This window comes from Phaenicophaeus curvirostris, chromosome 20 (assembly GCF_032191515.1).
Source record: "Phaenicophaeus curvirostris isolate KB17595 chromosome 20, BPBGC_Pcur_1.0, whole genome shotgun sequence".
Classification (NCBI taxonomy): Eukaryota; Metazoa; Chordata; class Aves; order Cuculiformes; family Cuculidae; genus Phaenicophaeus; species Phaenicophaeus curvirostris.
In genome coordinates, this window is record NC_091411.1 from 1,472,751 (window position 1) to 1,484,425 (window position 11,675).

At 62.7% G+C, this 11,675-nt stretch overlaps 2 protein-coding genes across 2 annotated transcripts; one reads left to right on the forward strand and one right to left on the reverse strand.

Moving 5' to 3' along the window:
* Positions 1-983: 983 nt before the first annotated feature.
* LOC138729147 (ring finger protein-like) lies at positions 984-3,010 on the forward strand. Its single transcript, XM_069873131.1, has one exon. It carries the CDS (start codon positions 1,619-1,621, stop codon positions 2,591-2,593), a length of 975 nt encoding a protein of 324 aa, XP_069729232.1. The 5' UTR covers positions 984-1,618; the 3' UTR covers positions 2,594-3,010.
* A 5,825-nt stretch (positions 3,011-8,835) lies between these two features.
* RNF208 (ring finger protein 208) lies at positions 8,836-11,133 on the reverse strand. The gene has a single exon (XM_069872968.1). It carries the CDS (start codon positions 10,967-10,969, stop codon positions 10,172-10,174), a length of 798 nt encoding a protein of 265 aa, XP_069729069.1. The 5' UTR covers positions 10,970-11,133; the 3' UTR covers positions 8,836-10,171.
* Positions 11,134-11,675: the final 542 nt, after the last annotated feature.

Here is an 11,675-nt window from a genome sequence, read left to right on the forward strand (position 1 = left end):
CTGTTGTACTCACAGACCCCAGCATGTGGGTGTCCTTGTGCCCCAGGGACAGCCAGGGGACCATGGCTGAGCTGCCGTGTGGTGGTCATCGTGCTGGTGCCACCATCCCCTCCTATGGGGCACTTCCAAGCTCTGGAAGCTCTTTATGGGGCATGGCAAGTTGAGGTGGCCGAGCACAGGGACCAACCTGGGGGACAGGGATGAATCATAGAATCGCCAGGTTGGAAGAGACCCACCGGATCATCGAGTCCAACCATTCCCATCAATCACTAAACCATGTCCCTCGGCACCTCGTCCACCTGTCCCTTAAACACCTCCAGGGAAGGTGACTCAACCCCCTCCCTGGGCAGCCTCTGCCAGTGCCCAATGACCCTTGCTGTGAAAATTTTTTTCCTAATGTCCAGCCTAAACCTCCCCTGGCAGAGCTTGAGGCCATTCCCTCTCGTCCTGTCCCCTGTCCCTTTGGAGAAGAGGCCAGCTCCCTCCTCTCCACAACCTCCTTTCAGGTAGTTGGAGAGAGCAATGAGGTCTCCCCTCAGCCTCCTCTTCTCCAGGCTAAACACCTCCAGCTCTCTCAGCCGCTCCTCTTCTTCTCCAGTCCCTTCACCAGCTTTGTTGCTCTTCTCTGGACTCTCTCCAGAGCCTCAACATCCTTCTTGTGGTGAGGGGCCCAGAACTGAACACAGGATTCAAGGAACGGTCTCACCAGTACAGAGGGAGAAGAACCTCCCTGGACCTGCTGGCCGTTTCTGATCCAAGCCAAGATGCCATTGGCCTTCTTGGCCACCTGGGCCACTGCTGGCTCCTGTTCAGTCGCTGTCAACCAACACCCCCAGGTCCTTCTCCTCCAGGCAGTTTCCAGCCAGACTTCTCCTAGTCTGTAGCTGCGCAGGGTTGTTGTGCCCCAAGTGCAGGACCTGGCATTTGGCCTTGTTAAACCTCATCCCATTGGTCTGATGCGCCGAGGTGAGGGCTACACCAGAGCCTGTGCTGCCACCCTCCATGTGGGACGTGCTGGCCATAGTGATGGCTCCATTTTTGCTGGGCGAGGAGAGGCGGCTGTGGGCCCAGCTCCTCCCCAGCTCCCGCAGGAGCTGATTGGCGCGGGCATGGCTGCCTGCCCCAGGCTGCCTGCATTTGATCCGCTTCCAGAAGCTGACGAACCAGACTGGTCAGAGCCAGGCTCGGCCCCAGCCCTGCACGGGCGCCTGCCACGCCTGCAGCCCTTGCCGGCACAGAGGGCAGTGCCCAGCTCGTCGCCCTCTCCTCCGGACTGTGGTGGGTCAGTACCGCGTCAGCGCTGGGGAGGAGGAAGAGGAGGAGGAGAAGGAAGTGACTGTGGGATGCTCATAGCGATGCCCCTCTTGGGGTGGCCGTTGGGTGAGGATGACGGGGATGCACCTTGCTTCGGGGGCTCCTGACCTGCCAGCCCGGGAAGGGGCCCCGAACAGCGCTGGAGGGATGACGGGACTCTGCGTGAACACTGCTGCCTTCAAACCCTTCTAGCAGCCGTGCTGAAGGCCATCTCCTGCCCTGGAGCAGCGCCCTCATCCCACACTCAGCCCCGAGAGGACTCGGGGGCAGCGGGTTAGGGGGCAGCTGTGTGGCAGCTGCTCCGATGGAGCTGGCAGAAGGTGAGGAGGCAGAGCCTGGCTCCCAGCCGGGGCAGGCAGCCGATGGAGAAAGCCATGCCAGGCAGTGGGATGAGAGCGAGCCTGCGGGGTCGGGGGGGCCTGGGGAGCCACCCCAGCTCTGTGGAGAGGCACCCACTCCTGCCTGGGGACGCTGGAACGCGCCACTGGTGGAGGATGCAACCGCACCACTCCTGCCGGGACACGATGAGCTGCCTGCCCACAGTGCCTCCCTGCCTGTGGGGCAGGACCCTCCTGCTGCCACTGCCGCCAGCCCCATCGTACCCCGCAGCCAGAGCCCAGCGCCACAGCGGGGCTCACCCAGCCTGGGAAGCGCCTCCAGCTCCATCCTGAGCCTCTCGGGCGAGGAAGAGGAGACATCGAGCAGCGAGGCGGTGGCGGAGCCGTGCCACGTGCTGGCAGGCAGCGAGGACGAGTGTCCCATCTGCACGGAGCCCTACGATGACGAGCGACACAAACCGGCCCTGCTCAACTGCAACCACGGGCTGTGCCGCACCTGCCTGCGAGCCATCATGGACACGGCTGCCGGCGCCGAGTTCGGCCGCGTGCGCTGCCCCATCTGCCGCCAGAAGACTCCCATGCTGGAATGGGAGATCTGCAAGCTGCAAGAGGAGCTGCTCCTGCTGCACGCCCAGCCCGGCTCTTCCGATGCCCTGGCCACCCCACGGCCCCCTGCGCTGCCGCCACGACGCCCGGGCCTCACCGGAGCCCTCGAGCATCGCTTCCAGGTGCGCTTCCACACCAGCCGCATGTTCGGGTGCCTGCCCTGCGTCCGCTACCCGCCGTGCCTCATCCGCACGCTGGGGCGGCTGGAGCGCCGCTGCCGCTGCTGCTACCTCGTGGTGCTGGCGCTGCTGCTGGCGGCCGAGATGCTCAGCCTCCTCCTCATCTTCCTCCCCATCGTCCTGATGGTGCTGCTCTTCCTCATCCTCGATAAATAGCCCTGGGGTTGTGCCTCCAGGCAGCGCCATGCACGGAGAGAGCTCTGCTCCCGCTCTGCCCCTGGGGTGGTGATGCTAGCCTGGGAGTGAGCCTGGGATCCCGGGCGCCCAGGGGATCCCAAGTGCTGCCGGTGAGCCCACAGTGGTGGAGGCAGCAGAGGAACTGGAGTGGGCAGCCGAGGGAGGCAACCCCGGAGCTGGGCACCACCTGCATCCCACCAGGCACCGGGTGACACATCACGATGGCAGCCAAGGGGTGAATGGAGCGGCAGCAGCGGGTGCGCATCCCTGGCACAGGGCTGGGAATCCCAGGGACTCTGCAGGCGGAGTGGGGCTGTGCCGTGGGCTGTGCTGCCCGTGCCCGGCATGGACAGACTGCCGATCCCCAGTATGGACTGAAAATACAACTTGCATTTATACCACGGGCACGTTCAGCTGAGTTCTGTGCTTGGTCCAGGCTGGGCACATCCCCAGCGGTGAGATGAGAAGGGGATGGGGAAAGCCAGTGCTCCTGAGCCCCCCTGTCAGAGGGTGCCAGCCCCCGCCATGGCGCCTCCAGCCCTGGCCGAGTGGTGCTGGGCCGTGCTCGTGCCTTGCCCTGTGTGGCGATAAGAGAACAAACACGGCGGGCGGCTCCCATGGGGCAGGTGGAGGAGCCCACGCTGAGCGTGGCACCGGGGCTGAGCCCATGTAGGACGTGCCTGCAGCTGCAGGGCCAGCTGCGGCGGGCAGGAGGATCCCCGTGGTGAGCAGGATGTGGGCTTTGTGGCTTCTTTGGCAGCTGGCCTCGCGCCGTGTCTGCGTCCCAGCCAGGCAATGCCTGGGCCGTGGCACAGCTCCTCTGCACCCCTGCTCCCTGAGGGAGCAGAGCACGGGGCTGCTGGCTGCTTATTTGGGACACCGGTACCCTAAGGGGAATGGCACGGGGCTGGCTTCGGGCTTTTGGCCACCTCGGGGCTGATGGCAGGTGGCAGGGAGGTGTCAGACCCCCATAATCCCCTCAGGGAGGTCAGTGTCCTGCAGTGCTGACACCTATTTTCAAAGCCTGGGATGTGCCGCTCCTTCTTTATCACTGCCAGGCTCCTCCCTGCCAAAGCTCTATGTGGACCCTGTGCCAACTCGCCCCTCCGGGCTGCCGCCCTTCTCCATCCCCGCTCTGCTGACACCGCCGTGCCCCGTCCCGAGGTTTTGCAACTGGTGCTGCATCCTGGCTTCGCTCTTCTGCCCTGGAACCATGCCCTGAGCACCTTCCTAAGGCTGGGGCTGCCCGGGGCCACACAACACCACCTCTATCCCCCTGCCCCTTCCTCCTGCAAGAGGAGCTGGGCTGGGGGGAGCAAGCGATGGCCCCCTGCGCGCCCAGCCAGCATGTGCCCTTGTGTCCATAGGGACAGATTTGGGCTTTGCCAGGGCACTCGGGCTACTCTCAGCTGCTCCCAAGTGATGGGAGATGGAGGCTGGAGCAGGGCACCCCAAAAAGGGGTGGGCCAGGAGACAGAACCAGGCAGGTCCCCCCATCCCTGTCACACCATATAATATTTATTTATACCAAGTGGAGCAGCTCCATCAGGAGGAGCTGCGGCTGGAGGCGTTTGCGGGAGATGATGCCTGCAGGGATGGGAGCTCAGACACCCAGGGGGACCCTGTCATTGCGTGGGGCACCTGGCACGTGTCCCCGCTCTACATCACATGGAGGGGGAACTGCTGGGCAAACCAGGCCAGAGCTCTCCCCAGAGGGATGCGATGGAACACGGCGCAGCCTCCAGCACATCCCATCTTTTGTTTCCAGGGTGCTAAAAGCCATAGAAGGGCACCTAAATCCCCCCCAGGGATGGGACCCCAGGGGGCTGCAGTGCAGCTGCGGTTCCGTGGGTGACACAGAACGCAGCAGTGCCCGGGCACACAGGCAGCACTGACCCACGGAGCCCGGCTGCGATGTCCGCTCGCAAGGACTCGGTTATATTTAGCGCGCAGAGATAGCGTCGAGCGGCACAGCGGGTGCCGCAGCACGGCGGGATGAGGCCGGGGGTGGCATGCCGAGAGGCATGGGGCACTGCGCAGGACTCCGGCTGTGGAGAACCATCCCCTGCACAGCCTCCCCAAAGCTCCCCTGGACCCCCCTTGCACCCCCAGCGAGCATTCCGTGCCCCACCGGCAGCCCTCTGCTCCCTGTCTCCCTGTGCGCACCCCACTGCAACTCCCTGCCCTCTCCTGCAGGCCCTGCGCCTCAGTCTCACCACAACCCCCCCATCTGCCTTCTCACCAGCCCTCCTGCTCTCCTTTGCTGCCCCACTGCAGCCCCGAACCCCTCTGCCCCCGCTGCAGTCTCCAGCACAGCCCCCCAAAGCCACCCCATCTCCCTCTGCTCCCCTCTCAGCCCTCCCTGTCCCTTCCCACAAGCCCCTGACACCCCGTCACACCCCATTTATGCTTCACCTCGCTCCCAGCTGCTGGCAGGGGGAGGGTGAGGCAGTATCCCCACACCAGGGACGTGTCTGTCCCCATCCCCACAGGGACCTGTGGGCTCGGGGTTCTGTATCTCTCTCCTGGCTTCTCCCATGGAAGCCCAGCAGGTCCCCACAACCTGAGTCCCCAGCGAGGACATCGGCAGCACAGCCTCATGTGTGCGCTGAGCGTGCCCGTTCTCAGCCACGCGGGGAGGTGAGGGTTGGGGGCCGGGGTTGGGGTGTCAGGGTCACCATCCTGCTCTGCGTGGAGCCATCCCCACCCCTTTGGCACCACAACCACCAGCAGCATCTCCCCTTCCCCAGTCCCCCCCCGACGCTGGGGACATGCCAGCGCTGTCCCCATCATGCGCGTGGCTGGAGGGGCAGCAGCCAGGGGATGGCATGAAGGCACTGAAGCACCAGGAGCAACCCTGCACCAGGATCCGACCTCGAATGTGGAGCTGAGGTGTGAGCAGGAGTGGGTGCCCACGTAGGGCAGCCCTCCTCGGGATTTAACGCCAAGAAAGCTCCGCGGGGCAGCGCTGGGGACCTGTCCCAGTCCCTCGGGCTCCGTGCCACAACCCACTATCTTCTCATCATGGGGTTGCACCTCGTTGTGAAATCAGAGGCCGTTGCAAGTGGCTTCCTCTCCACTCAAATGGCTTTTTTTGGGGTGTGTGACTGCCCAGGGTCAGGGTTTGAGGCTGCGTGTTCCCTGGCAGAGAGCAGCCCTGGTGCTTGGCCACCTCCTCCCCAGCCTGGCATCGCGCTGCCGCGCAGCCTAGCCTGCACACCCCCACCAGAGCCACCCTGGGGATGGATCCTGCCCCCGCCCTGCACCAGTGGGGAACTGGTTGTGTTGTGCAACCTCCTGGCTTAGCGGTGGGGCAGGATGGGGACTTGGTGGGGTCACTGCCAGGGGCTGCCACCCCTCACCAGCAGGATCTCAGAGCTGGCCCAGCCCAGTACAGCCCCAGCACTGACTGGCTGGGCTCTGGGAGCTGGTTGGGGTGGGCAACGTCTGTGAAACATCATCCCCTTGCCCCGTGCCAAAGGCTGACCCCAAACCAGCAGATATCCCCTGTGCACAGCCCTTCCCACATCTAAAATGCGGGCATTTGGGAAAGGGTCATTCCCAGGAGCCTCAGAAATCCCCAGGTCCCCTCTCCCATTAAGAGTCAGCCCAGAGACCAGGAGAGCGCAGAGCTTCATCCCAGCCTGGGACAGACATCACATCAACCAGGAGATTTTAAAACCAGCTCCTCTGGGAGCTTCTGGGAGCATCTTTGCTCACACAAGGCAAAACCTGCTCCCACAGCAAGGTCCCAGCCACGTTTAAGCAGTGAGTGGGATGCAAAGCGCTTTGAAAACGCAGCTTGGAAGCACAAAGCTTGGTGTGGCCACAGCGGCCGTGGGAGACTTCTGGGCCTTGGGATAACAGAATGACTTTGAAAGACTTTTAATTCTCCTGCAGCTGGGGCACAAGGGCTGGCACCTCCCTGCTGTCCCCGTCCCCTCGCAGCACGCTGTGGCCTCTCTTCCAGGGACTGTTTGTTCGAGGTTAATAGGGCTGGAGAAACAGGCTGTCACCCGGCACTTCCTCCTGAAAGGCCCCATTTCTTCTTTAATTGCAACTCGAAATCAAATTAGCAGTTATAAATTTACTCTGTGCCCAAGAGGTATCACAGGGGGCAGGGAGGACACGCTGTATCCTTCCTCCTTATGTAACAAAAAGGGCAAATTCCTGCTTTGAGGGCAAAATTGCTGCCACCTCTGCCCCGGCTGGCCCATTGCTTCAGCATCTTTGGGGCTCCACAGATGCAGATGCTCGTCCTGGATTTGGGATGAGCCTGTCAAGTGATGGAGATGATCAGTGTGGATTTGGGATGAGCCTTTCAGGTGATGGAGATGCTCACTGTGGATTTGGGATGAACCTTTAGGGTGATGGATATTCTTGTCCTGGATTTGAGTTGAGTCTTTGGGGTGATGGAGGTGCTCATCCTGCATTTGGGATGAGCCTTTCAGTCGATGGAGATGCTCATCCTGGATTTGGGATGAGCCTTTGGGTTGACGGAGATGTTCATTGTGGATTTGGGGCTGCCCCATCTTCCCTGAGCAGCCTCATCATCAGGCTCACTGAGGGGATGCTGTGACAGCCAGAGGATCCCAGCGCTGCTGCTGGGCTGCGTGTGCCCCTCGAAACTGAGGATGATGAGGATGCAGGAGCAAGATTGGGAATCCAAGCCATGGCCATGATGTGCTCGGAGCCAGGGATGGCACTGGCTGCATTATTGATGCTGCAATTCAGCACCCATGGACCGGGATGTCGTTTTGTTTTCTGGAGGGGTAGAACCTCCCCCGGGGAAGGGAGATTGGCAGCCAAGCACAAGGGGTCGCCAACTACCCTCCTGGGGTGGGACCTGCCCCTGCAGCTGTGATGGGGGATGTGCTGGTGCTTTGGAAGCAGCTGCTCCACAGTGGCACAGAGCAGAGGGTAGAGGCAGCCGCTGCTTCCAGGGAAAGAAAATTCAGGGGCCAGCACTGGGCTGTGTGGGTATAGAAAGTCTCAGTGTGCACCCCCCCCCCCCCCCCCAACTTCTCCTGAGGGGAGACCTCATCGCTCCCTACAACTACATGAAAGGAGGTTGTACAGAGGAGGGAGCTGGGCTCTTCTCCCAAGTGACAGGGGACAGAACGAGAGGGAATGGCCTCAATCTCTGCCAGGGGAGGTTCAGTCTAGATATCAGAAAGAAATTTTTCACAGAAAGGGTCATTGGGCACTGGCAGAGGCTGCCCAGGGAGGGGGTTGAGTCACTATCCCTGGAGGTGTTTAAGGGATGGGTGGACAAGGTGCTGAGGGACATGGTTTAGTGATTGATGGGAATGGTTGGACTTGATGATCTGGTGGGTCTTTTCCAACCTGGTGATTCTATGATTCTATGATTCACTGCTCACATGCATGCACACGCGTGTGCACACGCCAGCCTGCATGCGCAGACCATTCCTAGGGGAACTGTGTCGCTCCGGTGAATCCTCCTAACTGCTTTGGCTGCAGATTTCTGCCTCTCCCAGCTGAGGAGTTGCCACCACGGTGAGCCCAGGGTCCATTCAGTGCAGGCAGCGGATGATCCCACTGACGCCCTTTGCTAGTGCTGCCGGATGCGTGCCACCCGTGTGCCACTGGAGATGGGTACAGAATCACAGAATCACTAGGTTGGAAAAGACCCACAGGATCATCGTGTCCAACCATTCCCATCAATCACTAAAGCATGTCCCTCAGCACCTCATCCACCCGTCTTTTAAACACCTCCAGGGAAGGTGACTCGGCGTCGCAGCACCCGTGGGTGCCCCTGCCCCTGGGGCAGAGGGAGCCCAGCGCTGCCCTGACCCTGCCCAGCTCCCTTCGCCAGTGGGTGCCACCTGGGCCAAGCTGGCAAATCCTCCCCGCAGTACACGATGTCACTCGGGGAGGAACGGGGCACCCGGTGGGTATTTAAGAGTCCTTGGGTGTGGCCGGGGACCACGTGCCGAGGTGGGCAGGGTTCCCCGTGGTGCCCAGACACATGCGGAGGGACCAGAGAATGGGCAAGGACAGGACACAATCACTCCAGAGCTGAGAGCCAGGGCAAGAGGAGGAGGTGTTAGTCCAGGGGAAAGCTACCTCCCTGCCTATCTCCCCCCAACCTTGCCCCGCGGAGCAAGTGAGGCTGGAGCATGGCGTCCCGGCTGGTGCACAGCCCCACTCCTGCCCCAGCGACGCGCACCCCAAGACAGCAGCTCACCATTCGCTCCAATATAATCTTTATTGGGGAGACTAATGGGGGTCAGAACAAGGCCGGGTATAAAACATGATCATCGTCACAACCAGCAGTGGGAGGCATTGGCAGAGCAACACAGAAACGGTATCGGCCCCTGTTCTCCGCTGGCATCGCCTGCTCCCTCGGGGTGCCCAGGGCTCAGTTCAGCCCCTCTGCCTGGATGGCTCCTGGGCTGCAGCCAGAGCCGGGGGCTGCTCTTTCCTCCAGAAGCGCCGGGGTGCAGGGCTTTGCAAGCCCCGCTGCCCTGGGACCAGGCATCGCGCACCCCTGGTGCGGGGGCTGTGCTGGGTTGAGGTGCTCAGCCCCACAGAGGCACCCGCAAATTATGGCTTTTTCTTCAATATTTTTAGGTTTAATTTTTTGCTTTTTTTGGCAGCAAACTTACCCCTCCAGGGGCCCTGGAGAAAGCAGGACTGTGCTCCAGGGGAGGGACCAGACCTCTGCCCCCCTGCCCAGCCGAATCCCCTCGCAGGAGCCAGCAATCTGGGGCACAAACCCCGCGCTGCCCTCTCGAGCCGCCGCATGGGGTGCAGGGCCCCGCAGGAGCGGCACAGAACGGGCACAGCTCAATGCCTTTGTGAACGCATCGTGGCCTGGGCCGGGGACAGAGGAGGGGAAAAAAAACCAAGAATCCTCCAAAACGAGGATAAAGTGGAGCTTTCCTCAAGGGCCTGCGGAGGAAACGGGCCGCGTGTCTGCTCGCAACCGAGGGGCCGGCGAGGCGGCTTGGCGTGGCTACAACGACTCGGGTGCACGGCCGCGTGGCCGCTGAGATGAAAGCTTTGGCAAATAACTTACAGAGAAGGAGGGTGGAGGGGGGCAGCCGGGGATCTGTCCTCGCCTTTTGTGCCGAGTGGGCAACCCGGTGCGGTGCTGGGTGGGTGACCCAGTGCAGCACCGGGCAGCTCCAGGTCTCCTTGTGCCACTGCTACCGGCTGCAGGGGATGGGGAGGGTGCTGCTCCAGGGAGGACCCAGTGTCTGCTCTTGGGAGGTGCAGGGAGAGAGGAGGGAGAAGGTGCCTGGGGAAGGAGCACGGCAAGATGCTCGATGTGCAGCGGGTGCACCCGCTGTGGGACTGGGAGGAGCTGGAGCCCCTGGATGCGCCGGTGGACGTGCTCCCTATCCCAGCGTCCCTCTCCCTGTGCACCGCTGGCGTGCGGGGGGCTGCTGCCAGGTCCCAGCGTCCCCATCGCCCCCCTCCAGCACTGGTGAGGATGCTGGCCCCGCATCCTTGGCTGCAGCAAGGATGGGAGCATCCCTAGGCTGTGCCACCAGTGAAGAAGGGACCAGGGAGCCGGCCGTGGCGCGGGGCTCACATGATGGTGCAGGAAGACAGCGGGTTTCGGATGTGGCAGGTGCAGGCGGCCCCGCAGTACTGGCGAAAGGTCTGGTAGCAGCTGCGGTCGGTGTCGCTGCTCCACTGGACGGGGTTGGCGGCCAGCGCCTCGGCCGGCAGTCTGTTGAGGATACTGGTGTTGACAGCCAGCGCCGCCAGCCCGTAGTCGGTGAAGAGGACGGTCTCCCGCTTGCAGGTGGGGCAGGAGATGAACTTGTACTTGGGGCAGGACTCGTAGAGGATCTGCAGGCACTCCTCGCACACTGAGTGCAGGCAGGAGAGGATGCGGGGCCGCTTGTTGGTGAAGTTGTACATGTGGCCGCAGGTGGGGCACTCAAGGGGCTCGCAGGGCGTCGAGGGGTGCAGCACGTACTGGTTGACGATCACCTCGTCCGACGGCGGCTGCCGGTGGTAGCAGACCTCGGAGCTGCCCTTCCGCTGGCTCTGGTACCCGCGCTCTCGCCGCGGCAGGGGGGGAGTCCGGGGCAGCGGCAGGGGCGCAGGGGTGGCATCCAGGGCGGGAATGTCCCCGCACGCCTGGTTGACGATGATCTCGGACTCGGAGGGCCAGGCGCGCTTGGCCACGAGGGGCGGCTCGCGGCGCGGGGCCGGCGTGTAGCGCTGCTGCGAGGCCTGCAGCTCCGAAAATTTCTCCGGGTGGATGATTTTCATCGCCTCCATTTTAATGATGACCTGTTGCCCTTTCAGACACGACATGAGTATCGTTTTCACATTACTGTCCACTGCTCTGGGGTCTCTGAGGGACGCCTGCATGAGGCTAAAACATGCTGGCGGCCTGAGGAGCTTTCAATCTTGGTCTGGCGGAGCACGGGGAGCAGCTGCTGGCACGGGAGAGCATCCTGGGGAGACGGGGCAGCGCCAGCGGGCCCCGCGCCCCAGTCTCTGCCAGCCCCGAGGGTGCAGGCAGGGCGCGGCAGGGCTCAGAGCAGCATCCTGCCTGCTCAGAGGATGCTCTTGGGCTGGCGATCAAAGCAGCAGCTTCCCGCAGCGCCTTGCTGGGACGTTAGCGTGACATTGGCCGTCTCTCCGCAGCTTCTCGTCCCACGCTGGGTCAGCTGCGGCTGGGAACGGTGACCTGGGGACCGCGGTGCCAGGCGCTGCCGGCGGCAGGTGAGTCCAGAGGGGTCTCACAGGAATCCCTCGCCTTGCCCTGGCTCCCGCCTCCGCCCAGCCTTTATTCCTGTTTACGCGCTGTGGGATCCTCGTGGCGCTGAAGAATGTGTTTGCAAATTCTTTTGCTCTGACTTCCCGGCTCTCCCACTGGCAGGGGCTTGAGGAGCATCCCGCGCCGGAGGGCACCTCACCTCGGCGGGTGCCAGGGCCTCCACGCGCCTCGTCCCCGGCACCTCTGTCCCCAGCTCAGCTTCGTGCTCGCTGGAAATTAAAAGCGAGAGGGGGTTGGATCCCAGGCTCTTCAGGGATCTGCCAGCCGCCAGCGCTCCCTTGGGATGCGTGCCCG

Coding starts and splice junctions, on each gene's coding strand:
- LOC138729147 (XM_069873131.1), top strand. CDS start 1,619: ATGGAGCTGGCAGAAGGTGAGGAGGCAGAGCCTGGCTCCCAGCCGGGG.
- RNF208 (XM_069872968.1), bottom strand. CDS start 10,969: ATGCAGGCGTCCCTCAGAGACCCCAGAGCAGTGGACAGTAATGTGAAA.